This window comes from Salvelinus sp. IW2-2015, linkage group LG4p (genome assembly GCF_002910315.2).
Source record: "Salvelinus sp. IW2-2015 linkage group LG4p, ASM291031v2, whole genome shotgun sequence".
NCBI lineage: Eukaryota > Metazoa > Chordata > Actinopteri > Salmoniformes > Salmonidae > Salvelinus > Salvelinus sp. IW2-2015.
Window position 1 is genome coordinate 24,067,827 of NC_036841.1, and position 20,282 is coordinate 24,088,108.

The 20,282-nt window shown below is 42.6% G+C and overlaps 1 protein-coding gene across 1 annotated transcript in view; it reads right to left on the bottom strand.

Moving 5' to 3' along the window:
• The window catches only part of nlk2 (nemo-like kinase, type 2), a 96,299-nt gene that overhangs the window by 51,493 nt on the left and 24,524 nt on the right, over nt 1-20,282 (bottom strand). Inside the window, 2 exon segments of the mRNA XM_023982922.3 lie at nt 7,704-7,759; nt 7,947-8,076. Coding sequence (XP_023838690.1) covers nt 7,704-7,759; nt 7,947-8,076 — 186 coding nt within the window.

Consider the following 20,282-nt stretch of genomic DNA (forward strand, 5'->3'; position numbering starts at 1 on the left):
GACTGAGTGCTGAGGGGTGGGTTTACGGAGATAGGTGTGATGGACTAGAGTAGCTGAGGGGTGGGTTTACGGATATAGGTGGATGGACTAGAGTAGCTGAGGGGTGGGTTTACGGAGATAGGTGGGATGGACTAGAGTAGCTGAGGGGTGGGTTTACTGAGATAGGTGGGATGGACTAGAGTAGCTGAGGGGTGGGTTTACTGAGATAGGTGTGATGGACTAGAGTAGCTGAGGGGTGGGTTTACGGAGATAGTGTGATGGACTAGAGTAGCTGAGGGTGGGTTTACGGAGATAGGTGTGATGGACTAGAGTAGCTGAGGGGTGGGTTTACGGATATAGGTGGGATGGACTAGAGTAGCTGAGGGGTGGGTTTACGGAGATAGGGGATGGACTAGAGTAGCTGAGGGGTGGTTTACGGATATAGGTGGGATGGACTAGAGTAGCTGAGGGGTGGGTTTACGGAGATAGGTGGATGGACTAGAGTAGCTGAGGGGTGGTTTACGAGATAGGTGGGATGGACTAGAGTAGCTGAGGGGTGGGTTTACGGAGATAGGTGTGATGGACTAGAGTAGCTGAGGGGTGGGTTTACGGATATAGGTGGATGGACTAGAGTAGCTGAGGGTGGGTTTAAGGATATAGGTGGGGGACTAGAGTAGCTGAGGGGTGGTTTATGGAGATAGGTGTGATGGACTAGAGTAGCTTAGGGGGGGTTTACTGAGATAGGTGGGTGGACAGAGAGTGCTGAGGGTGGGTTACTGAGATAGGTGGGATGGACGAGAGTAGCTGAGGGGTGGGTTTACGGAGATAGGGATGGGATGACAGAGTAGCTGAGGGGTGGGTTTACGGAGATAGGTGGATGGACAGAGTAGCTGAGTGGGTTTACTGAGATAGGTGGATGGACAGAGTAGCTGAGGGGTGGGTTTACTGAGATAGGTGGGATGGACAGAGTAGCTGAGGGGTGGGTTTACGGAGATAGGTGGGTGGACAGAGTAGCTGAGGGGTGGGTTTACGAGATAGGTGGGATGGACAGAGTAGCTGAGGGGTGGGTTTACTGAGATAGGTGGGTGGACAGGTAGCTGAGGGGTGGGTTTACTGAGATAGTGGATGGACAGAGAGTTGCTGAGGGGTGGGTTTACTGAATATAGGTGGGATGGACTAAAGTAGCTGAGGGGTGGTTACGGAGATAGGTGGGATGGACAGAGTAGCTGAGGGGTGTTTACGGAGATAGGTGGGATGGACAGAGTAGCTGAGGGGTGGGTTTACTGAGATAGGTGTGATGGACTAGAGTAGCTTAGGGGTGGTTTACTGAGTAGGTGGATGGACAAGAGTTGCTGAGGGTGGGTTTACTGAGATAGGTGGGATGGACTAAAGTAGCTGAGGGGTGGGTTTACAGAGATAGGTGATGGACTAGAGTAGCTGAGGGGTGGGTTTACGGAGATAGGTGGGATTAAGAGTAGCTGAGGGGTGGGTTTATGAGTAGTGGGATGGACAGAGTAGCTGAGGGGTGGTTTACGGAGATAGGTGGGATGGACAGAGTACTTGGGTGGGGTTTACGGAGATATGTGATGGACAGAGTAGCTGAGGGGTGGGTTTACGGAGATAGGTGGGATGGACAGAGAGTGCTGAGGGGTGGGTTTACTGAGATAGGTGGATGGACTAGAGTAGCTGAGGGGTGGGTTTACGGATATAGGTGGGATGGACAGAGAGTAGCTGAGGGGTGGGTTTACGGAGATAGGTGGGATGGACTAGAGTAGCTGAGGGGGGTTTACGGAATAGTGGGATGGACAGAGAGTTGCTGAGGGGTGGGTTTACGGATATAGGGTGATGGACTAGAGTAGCTGAGGGTGGGTTTACTGAGATAGGTGTGATGGACTAGAGTAAGCTGAGGGTGGGTTTACGGGAGATAGGTGTGATGGACTAGAGTAGCTGAGGGGTGGGTTTACGGAGATAGGTGTGATGGACTAGAGTAGCTGAGGGGTGGTTTACGGATATAGGTGGGATGGACTAGAGTAGCTGAGGGGTGGGTTTACGGATATAGGTGGGATGGACTGAGAGTAGCTGAGGGGTGGGTTTACGGATATAGGTGGGATGGACTGAGAGTAGCTGAGGGGTGGGTTTACGGAGATAGGTTGGATGGACTGAGAGTAGCTGAGGGGTGGGTTACGGATATAGGTGTGATGGACTAAGAGTGCTGAGGGGTGGGTTTACGGATATAGGTGGGATGGACTGAGATAGCTGAGGGTGGGTTTACGGATATAGGTGTGATGGACTAGAGTAGCTGAGGGGTGGGTTTACGGATATTGGTGGGATGGACTGAGAGTAGCTGAGGGTGGGTTTACGGATATAGGTGTGATGGACTAGAGTAGCTGAGGTGTGGGTTTACGGAGATAGGTGTGATGGACTGAGAGTAGCTGAGGGGTGGGTTTACGGATATAGGTGTGATGGACTAGAGTAGCTGAGGGGTGGGTTTACGGAGATAGTGTGGATGGACTAGAGTAGCTGAGGGGTGGTTTACGGAGATAGGTGTGATGGACTAGAGTAGCTGAGGGGTGGGTTTACGGAGATAGGTGGGATGGACAGAGTAGCTGAGGGGTGGGTTTACGGAGATAGGTGGGATGGACAGAGTAGCTGAGGGTGGGTTTACTGAGATAGGTGTGATGGACTAGAGTAGCTTAGGGGTGGTTTACTGAGATAGGTGGATGGACAGAGAGTTGCTGAGGGGTGGGTTTACTGAGATAGGTGGATGGACTAAGTAGCTGAGGGGTGGGTTTACGAGATAGGTGGGATTACAGAGTAGCTGAGGGGTGGTTTATGGAGATAGGTGGGATGGACAGAGTAGCTGAGGGGTGGGTTTACGGAGATAGGTGGATGGACAGAGTAGCTGAGGGTGGGTTTACGGAGATAGGTGTGATGGACAGAGTGCTGAGGGGTGGGTTTACGGAGATAGGTGGGATGGACAGAGAGTTGCTGAGGGGTGGGTTTACTGAGATAGGTGGGATGGACTAGAGTAGCTGAGGGGTGGGTTTACTGAGATAGGTGTGATGGACAGAGTAGCTGAGGGGTGGGTTTATGGAGATAGGTGGGATGACAGAGTAGCTGAGGGGTGGGTTTACAGAGATAGGTGGATGGAAGAGTAGCTGAGGGGTGGGTTTACTGAGATAGGTGGGATGGACAGAGTAGCTGAGGGGTGGTTTACTGAGATAGGTGGGATGACAGAGTAGCTTGGGGTGGGTTTACGGGATAGGTGGGATGGACTAGAGTAGCTGAGGGGTGGGTTTACTGAGATAGGTGGGATGGACTAAAGTAGCTGAGGGGTGGGTTTACAGAGATAGGTGGGATGGACTGAGAGTAGCTGAGGGGTGGGTTTACGGAGATAGGTGGGATTACAGAGTAGCTGAGGGTGGGGTTTATGGAGATAGGTGATGGACAAGTAGCTGAGGGGTGGGTTTACGGAGATTAGGTGGGATGGACAGAGTAGCTGAGGGGTGGGTTTAGGAGATAGAGTTGTTTGATGGACTAGAGTAGCTGAGGGGTGGGTTTACGGAGATAGGTGGGATGGACAGAGTAGCTGAGGGGTGGGTTTAAAAGCTCATGTTCTATAATAGTTATAAATTATACATTGTGTTTTCAGTCATAAGTACTATCTATCGTAATGTAACTTTCGTTTAAAAAAAAATAAGTAAAATGTGTCCAGAATGTACATGTAACAACAAAAGAAAAAGCAGTCAAATTAAGTTTCTTTTTGTCCCCCCAAAAATTTGATAATGAAACCGAAGAAAAAGAACACAGCTTAATCAACACCGTCCATCCTATAGCAGAGCGCTTTCCACACACCCACTCCTTTCCACACACCCACTACTTACCTTTTCGACACACCCACTTGCCCATACTCAGGTCGCTTAATTGGGAAMCAGCTAACGCCTTCTCCATCTCAACAGGAAAATGGTGCTTTTACACAATGTACAAACCTTATATTCTGCTAATTACTTTGTAATTTCAATGACAGATATTCATATCAACATTTTAGTTTTTCTAATAAATGAATGTCTTTACAGTATTACATATTAGTTTCTAGGGCACAACAATATAGGCTGTATCTAAATAAATAAAAAAAATAGTATTTTCTCGATGCTCCTAAATTTCATGTGGTGCTCCTAACTTTTTAAAGTTTGGAGCACCAGTGCTACCAATGATTTAAAAAAAAAATGTATTTAGCCCTGACCTCTACACACACATGCATCCGTAATGGCAGCCTTCTTCCTTCGCAGGATGCAAGCAGCAGCAGAGTAGTGTGTGTGTCAGTGAAGGCTCCTCAGAGGAGGAAGGGGACAACCATGCTCCTCAGMGAATTTCATAAKAAATGTAAATTGTAAAACATTTAAAAAGTTAACCTTTTTAGATAACTATASTAAATATATTCATGTCACCAAACAATTGATTAAAACACACTGTTTGCAATGAAGGTCTACAAGTAGCCTCAACAGGACTCCGTAGGGTAGCACTATGGTGGAGCCGGAGGACAGCTAGCTTCCATCCTCCTCTGAGTACATTGACTTCAATACAAAACTTAGGAAGCTCATGGTTCTCACCCCCTTCCATGGACTTACACAGTAAGGAGGACGTCCTCCAACCTTTCAGAGCTCTTMCAGCATGAACTGACATGTTGTGCATCCAATCAAAGGATCAAATGAATCAATCTAGTACTGAAAGCATAKGTTATAGCTAGCTAGCACTGCAGTGCATAAAATGTGATGAGTTGTTTACTCAGAGAGAGAAAGACAATAGTTGAACTGTTTAAAAACAAATACATTTCGTTTTTTTTTTTCACTTTCAGTTTCACTTACTTAGCTAGCAAATGCAGTTAGCTAGTTTAGCCTACTCAAACACCCTGCTCAAAAAGAGGGATGSTATGTTAGCTAGCTGGCTATGACTATCCAACACAACACAAAAAAAGCTTCCAAGTTAAGGTAAGTGTTTGGTTTTACAAATGTATTGCCACCAGGGCCCGCCGGTGTTAGTTCTAAAACGCCTACTGACTGTATACTGTAACGTTTCTGCATGATTGTAGCGGGTTTACTAACACGTTATTTCTATTAGCTATGTTGACTATGCCATTACTTTAGCAGATATGGTGACAACGATGTAGGCTGTGTGTAGCGGTTATGATATGGTTTGGCTTGAGAAAAAAAATGGTTGCCTGGTCACATACAGCTGATGTGCTGTGCATTGAAGTTCGCAAGRGAAGGAAAAAGGTGAGAGGAGGAGAGCACATAGATGCGAGAAGGAATACAACGTGGCTGCTATGAAAGTGAACTGTGTTTACAGGTGATCAGGGGTGTATTCATTCCTCCGATTTAAGTTGAAAAACATTTCTTAAACGGAATGAAGTGGGGATAAACATACCTGAATTTGTCCAATAGAAACTCTTGTTTGCAACTGTTGGACTAATGATTACACCCTAGATCAGCTAGATGCAAGCAAGAGTGTGCAAGGCGGTATTGAATGTGTCACTGTCTGTCCATGTGTTACTGTCTGTCACCTCAAATTTTCTCTCGACATGTGTGCATCTAGGTTGTAGGCTAGGTTCTAGCAACATCATGATGGGTATAGAGAAAATTTGAGTCATGTAAACCTATCGCTGTTACATTGAACTGGGTGAATGGAATAGGAATGACAGTCATCCAATATGCTGTATTAAAAACAAGGCCATGCTCATGGAAAAAAAAGAATTGTCCTCCCTCATCTTAAACAGAAACGGAACCGACCGCCGCTGATGTGTGTGTATATGTGTGTGCCCCCCAGGAGATACACAGAACAGGATAGTTATATCACAGAGGCCCAAGCTCCAACCACTACGCCTGAAGGACTCACTCTACCAACGACACTCTGATTTATTCATAGCTTTACTGTTACGCTACTAAACAAAAACATGAATGTCGTTTCTCACTCAAAMAAAAAATATAAACACAGAWAAATACAATTGAATTGGATTCATAGTGGAAAATCTACATCAGCAAAGGGAAAGTGGAGAAAAAGGGYRACAGAGAGAGAATGAGAGAGAAAGAGAGACACAGAGAGCGAGCGAGAAAGAGAGACAGAGAYAYAGAGYGYMAMAGAGAGAGTGTAATAAAGAGGAAGAAAACACAGATGACATATCTGTTTCCATGGCCTATTCCTGGTTTCCCTGCCTTCAAATAGACCGCTGTCTGAGTTCAATATGCCACCACTCCCCCAACACTCTCAAAGGCACAAATTGTCATGCACGTGAGAGCACAGCATATATTCCAGTTGTTGTTTATTCTAGTATCAAAAAGCACACAGAGAAATGATGCTATACAGTACACTAATTAGGGCCTTCCATTGTGTGCTTTAAAGCGAGTCCAAAAGCAGCAGAATGTCACACAATTAAGAGTAAAGGGAATAATCACTCTGCTGAATGAGTAACCGCTAAAAATACAGGAGGTTAATAAATCTCTCAGCTAAGGTTTTGTTGCTTTTGTTTCTTTTTGTTTCTTTATTAATGAGAGATCAATTTCTCTCATAATTCACTAGAAAGACTGCCAAGACAGAACTAAAGAAAGRCCACTTGGTTTAGAGAGATCTAAACTAGAAATAAAGAAATGTAGTGAAGGGTTTATAAGAGCATATGGAGTGACCGGGAGCCAGTTCAATACGGGGGAGCAGAGTGTAATTTGTAGGATTAAATTATATGCTAGATTACAGAGAAAGCTCAGAAAGCATCAAGCCTCATTCCTCCAATTCCAGCCCATGAAAGGAAATATTAGAAAGAATGGAAACTAAATGGGACATCTCAGCAATTTACACTCCCTCCCTCCTTACCGCCCTCCTCATCCTCCTACACCCGAAAATAAACCATTAGACAGTTATGTGCTGGAGCGCCAAGGAAAAGATAACTAAAAGGTGTCGGTGAGAGGCTTGTGCCTTTCCCTTCACCCTGAACATGCAGAATGGGAGCAGGCTCAACTCATTTTTCCAAAGCTACAGTATTCAGTCAGTCACAAGATACCAACTGATAGTGCTGTCGACTGATGAGGACCAATATGGGGGATAGCAGTGGATAAACAAACAGCCAAATGACCCCCCTCCACCCAAACCACCTGTAAGAGTGAAAACATAAGACTGAGAAAGAGGTAGARGCCACCTGCCAGTAGATCACCCACCCAMCTATCTCCCACTGAATCAGCAAGCTCAGATCCTTTCCTCCGGTCTCCTCCCACGCCCCCAATCGTCACTCCTGGAAGCAAAATAATGTCAATGAGACAGGTCAGTAAAAATCTCACAATTTTAACAACCCCAACAAACATAGACTTCCCTGGTCATAGGCGATAGAGAGAGAGAGTTTCTAAATCTGATAGGGGCCTTCCAGCAGGTAGCATAAGACTGGATCTGGACTGACTCCATACGGGCTGAGCCCACTTAGCAGTAATGACACAACACATCCCATCTAAACAACGCAACGTAAACAGATCAGATTTAATATACAGCAGACAAGTCTGTCCACTTTAACCTGTGGAAGGAGCCAGCAGCCAGGGAGATTCACTGATAGCTAACATAGCTGCAAACAAAATTGCATGGAATATGTGTAAGAAGTGGTTTTAAACTCCTACGATTGTGAGACTGGAAGGAAGGGGTTTGATGAATACAGGCCACAGACTGGCTACTGTGTCATCGTTTAAGGATACATTTCCTCAAAGTAGTCGATGTGTGGAGGCTGTAGGATGTCGAGAGCCGAGAGCACCTGTGGAGAGGAGAGGAGGTCAGGCACATCCGCAGGGAGGGGATGGAGAGAGGGATCAGAGAGAGAGTAAAGAGAAAGAGAATAGAGAGTAGGAAAGGACAGAGAGGAAGAGATGAGGGTGGGAGGTGACAGGGGGAAGAGAAAAAGAGGAACCAAGAGAGGGGAGGGAGGCTAGCCATCCACTCACGTTATCATGTTTGAAGAAGCACAGCATCTTCAGCTCGCGGAAGACCCTCTTACAGGAGACGAGGTTCTGGAAGACGTTGGGCATCTTTTTGAGGGCGACTCGCTTTCCATCCCGGGGGTCCGTCACTGACCTGGAGTGGAGGGAGAGGATCAGAGAATGAGACAAGACCCTCACAGACAGCACACAGCAAGCTCCTGTCATAGCCCTGTAGTTGATGCCCAGCCACATATTCAGAGTGAGTGGCAATACAGTAAATTATTAAAAACATGAAAAACATAGCATGAAAAAACAAGCAGTCTAAGAAATGATCAATATTAACAGTGCTAAGAGAGAAATAAGTGCAGTTCAGATTAAACACTGCTTTGGATACGCTACTGAAGGTACTATGATCTAAGCAGAGGTGGGATTTGGTTACACTACTAAGGTACTATCATCTTAGCAGTGGTGAAGTAACTGCAAACCCAGAAATACAAATACATCTCACACCAGGAAGGTCACATTCAGTGGTGTTCCTGTATTAAATAACAACATTTATTTACATTTTCCTTAAGGAAATGTCTTCATAACAACCACCTAACCCCAGCCTTAAGAGGAAGATTAGTCCAAAGCATTTTACAATTCCTATTAGCAGAAAACAAAAAGGTTGTGAAATAGAGGTCATTTATTTTCACTGAGACGGTGGTCATTGAGGCACACTGTGTAGTTTGTCAACATGCATCTAATGTAACATGGCCCAGAACATCCGGAACCCTTGACACACACACACAATTAAGTATGTACAGTACCAACAAAAAGTTTTGGACACAACTACTCTTTCAAGGGTTTTTCTTTATTTTTACTATTTTCTACATTGTGTAATAATAGTGAAGACATCAAAACTATGAAATAACACATATGGAATCATGTAGTAACCAAAAAAAGTGTTAAACAAATCAAAATATATGTTATATTTGATATTCTTCAAAGTAGCCACCCTTTGCACACTCTTGGCATTCTCTCAACCAGCTTCATGAGGTAGTCACCTGGAATGTTTTTCAATTAACATTTGTGCCTTGTTAAAATGCTTTTGAGCCAATCAGTTGTGCTGTGACAAGGTAGGATTGGTATACAGAAGATAGCCCTATTTGGTAAAAGACCAAGTCCATATTATGGCAAGAATAGCTCAAATAAGCAAAGAGAAACGACAGTCCATCATTACCTTAAGACATGAAGGCAAGTCAATCTGGAAAACGATCAAGCGCTATGTTGAAACTAGCTCTCATGAGGACCACCACAGAAATGGAAGACCCAGAGTTACCTCTGCTGCAGAGGATAAGTTCATTCGAGTTACCAGCCTCAGAAATTGCAGCCCAAATAAATGCTTCAGAGTTCAAGTAACAGAGACATCAACATCAACTGTTCAGAGGAGACCGCATGAATCAAGCCTTCATGGTCAAATTGCTGCAAAGAAACCACTACTAAAGGACACCAATAATAAGAAGAGACTTGCTTGGGCAAAGAAACACGAGCAATGGACATTAGACCTATGGAAATCTGTCCTTTGGTCTGATGAGTCCAAATTTGCGATTTTTTTGTTCCAACCGTTGTGTCTTTGTGAGACGCAGAGTAGGTGAACGGATGATCTCAACATGTGTGGTTCCCACCATGAAGCATGGAGGAGGTGTAGGGGTACTTTGCTTGTGACACTGTCAGTGATTTATTTAGAATTCAAGGCACACTTAACCAGCATGGCTACCACAGCATTCTGCAGTGATACGCCATCCCATCTGGTTTGCGCTTAGTGGGACTATCATTTGTTTTTCAACAGGACAATGACCCAACACACCTCCAGGCTGTGTAAGGGCCATTTGACCAAGAAGTAGAGTGATAGAGTGCTGCATCAGATGACCTGGCCTCCACGATCACCTGACCTCAACCCAATTGAGATGGTTTGGGATGAGTTAGACCGCAGAGTGAAGGAAAAGCAGCCAACAAGTGCTCAGCATATGTGGGAACTCCTTCAAAACTGTTGGAAAAGCATTCCAGGTGAAGCTGGTTGAGACAATGCCAAGCGTGTGCAAATCTGTCATCAAGGCAAATGGTGGCTATTTTGAAGAATCTAAAATATATTTTGATTTGTTTAACACTTTGTTACTACATGATTCCATATGTGTTATTTCATAGTTTTGATGTCTTCACTATTATTCTACAATGTAGTAAAAATAAAGAAAAGCCCTTCAATGAGTAGGTATGTCTAAACTTTTGACTGGTACTGTATAAATCCACATAATCACTCAAATTATGTTTCAAAGGTAATGGTAATAAAAGTTATTAACAAAGTGTGGAGACAAGAAGAAAGTGTGATCTGATAGAGAGAATATGGTAAATGGTTAACTGGATGAAGTATTTGTTTAATTTATCATGCCTGCATTGATGCCGCAGATGGATCATTAGCAGACAGAGCAGAGAGCCATGTGTGAGTCAGACACGCCAGACCTCCCTTGGAACCCACATCTCACTTAAAGGACACAGACACGCACGTAGTCACAAACACACACTTACGTACACTACAGCACCACGCACAGTAACTAACATTCACCAACATACCCATGAACCCTCTCACTCAGACACACACACTTCCAGGCCGAGAGATGAGAAGCAGTAACCACCTTGAGGATCTCGCAGACCCTCACAGTTTTTAATCAGCAAGCCTTTTAGAGATGAAACGCTTTTCCAAAATAATATTATCCCCCACTTCAAACAGAGCAGAAAAAATAAACCCTAAAACCATAAGAGTTTAATCTAAGAAGAAAAGGCTGGTTCCACATATTATTTCCTTCCAGAATGGCCAGGAGTGAAAAATGTATCCATCAATTGTGGTTTGATTCAAACMTACAGCCAGATACGATGCAGCAAGCCTTCTGATGTGGGTCGACAGGGTACCTGCTGATCTGGGCATCACTGGGAGAGTACACGGAGGCGTGGGGGGGGCTCCTGATGCGATTTTTTCGCTTGGACGGCCGTCTACACACCGACTCACAGCGACAAGTTCAGAAGAGAGCATAGGGAACCCCAGTTAGAACTCAGGGCTGAAGCCTGTCTGACCAACCAGATCTTGTCAAAAATACAACATACAGCGGACACTGCTGCTGAAACAGTCTGCATCTCTGGCAGAACATTGATCTATGTGGTTGAGACCTGTGTGCTGTGCCACCTGCTATCCACTGCTCAAATCATGCAAGAATCCAATTCAATACTGGACATGTTAGTGAGCGTAACATGTTTTTATAATTGGCATTTTTAGGACAATACCTATGAATATTTGAAATGTACCATATTGCTTTCGCGGGGGTATTGTGCTGCATGAATTTGCTAATGCAATATCCCTACCTCCGTGGAGTAACCTTACACACCTCCGTGGAGTAACCTACACACCTCCGTGGAGTAACCTACACACCTCCGTGGAGTAACCTACACACCTCCGTGGAGTAACCTACACACATCCGTGGAGTAACCTACACACATCCGTGTAGTAACCTACACACATCCGTGTAGTAACCTACACACATCCGTGTAGTAACCTACACACATCCGTGGAGTAATCTACACACCTCCTCGGTTTCCTGTTTAGAATATATTTGGAGATACAGGTTTTAACACCAGCCTGGGCTCTCTCATGAATCAGCTTTATGGGGAATGTACTAGCTAATGTGCCACAGTTCCTCTTGTCCCATCGCTACATTACGACAACTACAGTAGGGCCATCCCCGACTAAAATAAAATATTGGTTCGACCAATTGACTGGTCGAAATTTTAAAACATGTATTTTTCCATATCCAGACACACCTTATGTATTTCAATAAAATCAACTACATGTAGGCTACTGAGATTGTCTGATGCTTTAAGCACACTGTGAATTAAATAATTAAGACACTCAAATGACTCAAGAGGGAGCCAGAGATCGAGATAGCTTAAACAGAAAGAAAAAAAKCTGTTCCCGAACCACCACCTCCTGCTGCTGCTGGCCTTCACYGATTCTGCCATTACACTCCCGAAGTAGCTGGTAATAGGCTACACTAGGGGGTCAGCAWCCTTTTCCATTTAGAGTGCCAAATGTATATCTTACCATTTTTACCGATCTGCGTGCCAATTATGATCTTCATCTGGACATGTTTGTGGAACAATTTCATTTATAATATAGTCTTCATATCTCAATCATTGTCATGTGATTATTAAGAATTATATCTAAATTAAAATTCTACAAAATCTAAAAGTAACTTCTATTGCCATTGCCAASTTTGTAAATATAGCCTACATAAAGCCAACAAATAAAAACATTGCAGCTGGTAGTTACAAAATATCCTGATAAAAATAAATCACATTGGCTTTGCATGGCCTGTCTGCAAGGAACTTGAAACATTGTATCAACTATCAACTTGGTCCAGCCCCTAGTTTGCTCTAACAAACTTGCAACATTGTATAAAATACTCTGGACCCTCAGTTTCCCACACCAGTGAGATTCAGACAGACACAGCTGTAGGCTATTTGCGCAAGGTATAAGAAGTAAATCGGGTAGGCCTACTTTATGACCTTTCCACCTGATAAAAGCATGACATTTCTTTCCCTTTTCACGCGAGTGGTTAAGATTTTTCAAATAGGCTACATTGAGGAACTATTGTCACTCTCAATGGATATACAGTACCAGTCAAAAGTTTAAACACACCTGCTCATTCAAGGTTTTTCTTTATTTCTACTCTTTTCTACATTGTGGAACAATAGTGAAGACATCAAAACTATGAAATGACACATGGAATCATGTAGTAACCAAAAAMAAGTGTTAAATCTAAATATGTTATATTTGACATTCTTCAAAGTAGCCACCCTTTGCCTTGATAACAGCTTTTCAKAATCTTTGCATTCTCTCAACCAGCTTCATGAAGTAGTCACCTGGAATGCATTTCAATTAACAGGTGTGCCTTGTTAGCAGTGAATGTATTTCCTTCTTAATGCTTTTGAGTCAATCAGTTGTGTTGTGACAAAGTAGGGGTGGTATACAGAKGATAGCCCTACTTTGTAAAAGATAATAAGAACAGCTCAAATAAGCAAAGACAAATGACAGTCCAWCATTACTTTAAGACATGAACTTCAGTCAATTTCAAGAACTATGAAAGTTTCTTCAAGTGCAGTCGCAAAAACCATCAAGTGCAATGATGAAACTGGCTCTCYTGAGGACCTCCACAGGAAAGGAAGACCCAGAGTTACCTCTGCTGCAGAGGATAAATTCATTAGAGTTAACTGCATCTCAGATTAAAGGCCAAAAACATGCTTCAAAGTTCAAGTAACAGACATATCTCAACATCAACTGTTCAGAGGAGACTGTGTGAATCAGGCCTTCGTGGTCAAATCGCTACTAAAATGACACCAATAAGAAAAGACTTGCTTGCGCCAAGAAACACGAGCAATGGACATTAGACCTATGGAAATCTGTCCTTTGGTCTGATAGAGTCCAAATTTMWGATTTTTGGTCCCAACCACCCCATGTCTTTGTGAAACACAMAGTAGGTGAACGGATGATCTCCACATGTGTGGTTCCCACTGTGAAGCATAGAGGAGGTGTGATGGTGTTGGGGTGCTTTGCTGGTGTCACTGTTGGTGATCAATGGATATAAAAACAGACTGTTTACTTGCTGTTTGAGGTGAAGACATTTTTTATTTGAGAAGGATTCACAGCTCATTAGTGGTGGTGAGTTAAGCCAATCAGAAATACTATAAGATCCCCAAATGGGCACATTCATACGCCTACATTTGTGCGCAGGCCAGGTAACCTAGATCTACTTCTATGCGTAATCAGCAGCGCGTCCTTACTCAACATTGACAGAGCACTTCAAACAAAACAATGAATGAATTGACAACTCGTAAATGAAATGAACCACAAGTGTAGCCTAGGTTTTGCGCTCTGCAAACAACGTGTCCACTCTGACAATGAGAACTGTAAAAGGCCGTAATAGTAATATATTGAATGCATTCACAGAAATTATGTTAACCAAACAAACATTGTACATGACAAATTATGATCAAACAATCGACCAGTCGACAAAATGGGGTCAGCCTAAAACTAGTGTCATATTTAGAAGATTTAAACAAAGGTATGTTTGAAATGTCAATAATCATGTTATATTTAGCCTCACACGGCAGTCTGGTGAGTTTACTGACAGGAACTAGCCTTCTTTCCACCGCAAGGTTAATGCATCATAATGCATTTTTTAGAAGGTGTYTTTTAGATCCAAAAAAGGGGGAGGCGGAAGGTATCTCATCTGTTTATTATTAATAGATGGTGTGTTTCAGGCAGCTAGTGAAGGATCTGCAGTCKCAGCAGCAACACTCTGTGGCTTCTAGGCCCTCTGTCTCCCCTATAGAGCAGCACAGACCGCAGCTGCCTGCCTGCCTCTCCCCCAGCCTGCATGCTCATCATGACCAGTGGCACTCTCTCTCTTCACAAACACAGGAATGCTTTTATTATTGTTGCTGTGTGTGTCCTGGCCAGGAGAAAGGGAGGGACAGGTAAAAACCTCTCTGAATAAACCAATGTTAGGCCTCACCTGACCTGTCACTGTCCACAATGCAGTCCACAGCTACACATCACACTCATACGAGCAATGGACATTAGGCACGGGCAGCTCAGAAGAACAGGCACAAGTTACTCCACAAACCACTCAAACATTGGGAGGTTTCATGCTCCTCATTAATCAAAAGCAGACAACAGTGGGACGTCAGCTTTGCCCCTTGCTTACATTCCACCTAGCAGATGCATAGTTTAATCACTATGATGAAAACACCCTCATTTTCCATATACTTGTTACTGGCCATGGGTGGGTGATTGTTGCAGAATACCCACAGGTGGGTATTAGGTCAATGCCCTGACGACCAGGGCTGGATGGTATACCGTATTTTACTATATACCAGTATTGATGCATGGACCGGTTTGGGTTTTTACTTTACCTTCTATAACGGTATTTGAATGTTTGGTTTGTTAAATGTGATATGCCGTGTGTAACGTCCATTTTTATTGTTTACTCCGCTACTTGAGTCATCCCTCTCATCTCCCTCTCTCTCACTCCACACAGACCTAGCCCCACCCCATGTCACTCAAGGAGCGCATTTGTTGTTGCTTGACCACGAGACACTTTCGTTCAGTCTGCATGGTCAATGCAGCACATGCAACACTGTTGATGACAACGATGTTGTTTCCAATTTGATCTTCATATAAATCCACAAGCGTTCTATAATTACAATATTAGTTTGTGTTTCTTACATCTACAAACAGCTAGTTTGTATTTTCTTAGCAAGTTAAGCTAAATCGTATAAGCCACTAATGCTAATCGCTAGTTAGCTAATAAAAGTACTGAGTCAGAGCAATCGTATCTAGCTAATACAGCCTGGTACCAGTGCTGGTGGAGGCCGAAATCAGCATGTTGTTTGTACAGCAGTATCTTCTAAATCAAAGAGGAATAGGCGAAGCATGAATATGTTGGCTATATGAATAAAGATTTAATGTAGCCAAAGATTATATGGTCCCCTAGGAAACACAGAACATCACGGTTCCTAGCCTGCCACAATAACTCGTTCATGGCATTTTCATTCGTTATCATGTCAAACAATGTATTCAAAGTGCCCACTATTATTTATATTCTAACTATAGAATTATAATAAACATTCTATTTCCATGATTCCAAAAGTTCAKCCAAGTGTTTTGATCTAAATCGCAATTGCAACATTTGGTTAAAAATATCGTAGCAGTGTGGAAATGATCTCAAATAATTGCAGGAAATGCAGAAATGGATGGAAATGCKGGAAATAATTTTAGGTTGAAGTTGAATTGAACKGTATAAAACAATCAGAATGGAGAAAGACCCATTGAAATAATTTTGAATATAWATGTGTTGTCATGCTAGGGTCACGCACTACTCATGAAGCAAATGTTGAACTTTTATTAAATAAAAAACATAAAATACCGTCAAATACCATCATATACCATTTTAAATTTTATTTATTTATTTTATTTATTTATTTATACATTTATAACTCCAGCAGCTAATGTAACAATTGTGGGGGTGATGKAACCTTTTATTTTTTATTTAACTAGTAGGCAAGTRAGTCAATAACAAATTCATATTTACAATGATGCCCTAGGAACAGTGGGTTAACTGCCTTGTTCAGGGGCAGAACGACAGATATTTACCTTGTCAGCTCGGGGATTTGGTCTAGCAACCTTTCGGTTACTGGCTCAATGCTCTAACCACTAGGCTACCTGCAGCCCCAAACATGTGACAACAACAAACACTATATAATACCAGCACAGAGAACAGCACAGTACCAGTCGTCCTCTACAGGCAGGATCAGTTTGTCCCAACCTTAATTAAAGAGAAGAATAGCAGGTTTAGTCCCACAATAGCCACAATAATCACAAAACAAAGCCTGTTTGTGTAATGTGCTACTCAGATAAAGGCAGTAGTTTAGATCAGAGGTCGACCAATTAACCCCGGCATGGCCGATTAATTAGGGCCGATTTGAAGTTTTCATAACAAATCGGTAATCAGACTTTTTGGATGCCGATTATGGCCGATTTACATTGCAATCGACAAGGAAACTGCGTGGCAGGCTGACCACCTGTTATGCGAGTGCAGCGTCAAAAGGACCTTGTGGCTGCAAGGAGACAAGGTAAGTTGCTAGCTAGCATTAAACTTATCTTATAAAAAACAATCAATCTTCACAATCACTAGTTAACTACACATGGTTGATGATATTACTAGGTTAACTAGCTTGTCCTGCGTTGTATATAATCAATGCGGTACCTGTTAATTTATCATCGAATCACAGCCTACTTCAACTTCGCCAAACGGGTGAGGACAAAAGCGCATTCGCAAAAAAAGCACAATCGTTGCACAAATGTACCTAACCATAAACATTAATGCCTTTCTTAAAATCAATACACAGAAGTATATATTTTTAAACCTGCATATTTAGTTAAAATAAATTAAATGTTAGCAGGCAATATTAACTAGGGAAATTATGTCACTTCTCTTGTGTTCAGTGCAAGCAGAGTCAGAGTATATGCAACAGTTTGGGCCGCCTGGCTCGTTGCGAACTGTGTGAAGAGCATTTCTTCCTAACAAAGACCGTAAATAATTTGCCAGAATTTTACATAATTATGACATAACATTGAAGGTTGTGCAATGTGACATCAATATTTAGACTTAGGGTTGCCACCCGTTCGATAAAATACGTAACGGCTCCGTATTTCACTGAAAGAATAAACGTTTAGTTTTCTAAATGATAGTTTCCGGATTTMACCATATTAATGACCATAGGCTTGTATTTCTGTGTTTATTATATTATATGTAAGTCTATGATTTGATATTTGATAGAGCAGTATGACTGAGCAGTGGTAGGTAGCAGCAGGCTCGTAAGCATTCATTTAAACAGCACTTTACTGTTTTTGCCAGCAGCTCTTAGCAATGCTTGAGGCACAGCGCTGTTAATGACTTCAAGCCTATCAACTCCCGAGATTAGGCTGGCAATACTAAAGCGCCTATAAAAACATCCAATAGTCAAAGGTATATGAAATACAAATGGTATAGAGAGAAATAGTCGACGCGTCATAATTCCTATAATAACTACAACCTAAAACTTCTGAACTGGGAATATTGAAGAACTGGGAATATTGAACCACCAGCTTTCATATGTTCTCATGTTCTGAGCAAGGAACTTAGCTTTGTTACATGGCACATATTGCACTTTTATTTTCTTCTCCAACACTTTGTTTTTGCATTATTTAAACCAAATTGAACATGTTTCATTATTTATTTGTGACTAAATAGATTTTATTTATGTATTATATTAACTTAAAATAAAAGTGTTCATTGTTTATTTCAGTATTGTTGTAATTGTTATCATTACAAATATATATATACAGTATATAAAAATCATCCGATTAATCGGTATCGGCGTTGGAAAATCATAATCGGTCGACCTCTAGTTTAGATTACGGACGTATTTAGATTAGATTACTGACGTATTTAGATTAAAGTTTGCGTTCAGTGCTGAGAGTCGTCAAGCAGTGTTTACCCTATATTAATTTAGCGGCGGGCTGCCCCTGCTAAATTGTTACCGCCACTCCAAATTAACAACTTTTTTGAAAATAATTTTCAGGATGGTAAAACGTTTTCAGTGTAAACTTAGACTAAAACCAGATATAAAGTATTTAGAAAAGATCATTCAAAAAATATCAAGGCATTGATTTAGTTTTATTTGAGTCACTCAGATAGCATAAGAACACAGCATAAACTATGGCAAAATTAGTTGCAGGAAAATAGCCTTAAAACTAAAATGTTCTCACCCCCTTTTGCCACTGCTGCRGAGAAAAATCKTAGGGGAAACACTGCCTAGTCAAGCAGAACAAAGCAACTGCTAACTTTGCCTGGAACATWTCAATGCCCACTTATTTAAAACAACCCCTTTTTTGTAAGAATAAGTATGTGCTAGAATATATCCCAAATGGTATGAATCAACACATAAACCAAACAGGGCTAGGGCTTGGAGTCTGGTAGCTGCAGGCCTGGTACTGCGAGGTGGACCACAAAAGGCAGCCCCTTTGAAAGTGAAGCCTGAGAGGACACAGAGGCAGTACTGTGCTGGCACTGGCATCTAGTTAGCCATTTTCCCGGCCTCTTTCATTTCCCTAATTAAGCAACAAAGCCTGGCCTCCTCACCCATGCTCCTCCTTCAACCCAGGGACCAAGGCCCTCATCTCAGGAAACTTCACAACAGTAGACACATACATGCCTGTTGGGCCCAGCCTGCTCCACGTACCGCCTGGCTCCTGGGAGTCTCAGAGAGGGGGTCACCAGGTGTTACCAGGTGTCAGCCGGGATGGACGTGTGAGTTTGGTCGGTTTGAGTCACACTCATAAGTAGGCTTGGGCGGTATACCGTATATACCTTATACCGGTGTATTTGGCAACAGCCACGGGATGGTTTTTCAATACCGTCAATACTSATGAAACTATTTATTTTGAAAGTATTTTTTTATCCATTTGAATATTTGTAGATACTTTTTAAATAAATAGCTGCAGTCAACTTGTGCAATACGTTWGGAGGTAAAGCAGATCGCGTTCTTCATTTCACCTGTCACATAATTTTGTATTATGATGCTTACCGGTAGTCCCCAGTCACGTGGTGTTTGTTTATGAGCACACAAGTCACTGTTGTGCAGCACACACCAGGTGATCTAGTTACAGTACGGAATTCACAACTAAATGTTTGCCAGCAAGACATCTTATAACTATTAAGTGAACAGTCTACATTTTTCAAAATGCTCTGCAGTTGTGCATTTGGTTTGCTAAATTAGTAGGTAGTTATCTAAGTGGTTAGCTTCTTGCAAAATCAAGCTTCTCTTGGTAACAGCAGAGAATCCCATTCTGGGTTAAGAGTCTTGCTGTCTAATATTTGTTTTGTGAGTGCAGCAAAACTGAGTAGCATTCTTTTGTTCGTTGCATAACTTTATGAGCTGGGGGTGTCTGTCCTGCTAATAGTTTGTCAGAGATGTTCGCAATGTGCTCAWTAGCATTTAGCTGGCATTCGCTATGGGATTTTACATGTAATTGTTAGCATTGCTAACTTTCAGATTACAGAGGCTCAGTGGGGTTTGAAAATAGCTCCTCTTGTGTTCAGTGCCAGTATTACTGAATATCCCGAGATGGCACAAGGTTGGTATGAAGATATGACAATCTGGATACCTCCCAAGCCTAATTAGAAGGACTGATTGTTCTGTTAAAAAGCTCAAACCTCACCACAGGAATCTGGTTAACTTAATTATTTTTCTTTTTACAGGTAGTCAATGCTGAGACCAAGGTCTCTATTCCAGATGAGACCTGTTTTGCAGAATAAAACATATCAAAATACAATATACACATTAAACTACACATCCAAATACACAACAATAGTATGGGGAAGAATTAGCATATGCTTGCATGGCAGCAGTGAGGGGTGGTGGGGACAGCGTGTGAGGCCCCTCTCGTTCACATGACACACTTCCACGTCTACCTCTTACTAATCTGGGAACCCAGAACCAAAACTGGCTAGCGCTGGCCAGCTCGACTGTTACGAGAGACTATCCTCCTAAATCACAATACCCAGAAACAGTTATTGTGCTGCAAACAGCAGCATCTGCTGTAGCCATTTGCAACCTATCCAACAATTAGCTGACAAATGAAGAAGAGTGCTGCACAGAAGAYTGCTGCAGGGATGGCACCAGGGAGAGAGAGACGACACATTATGGCCAACCATTCATTGCCTGCTA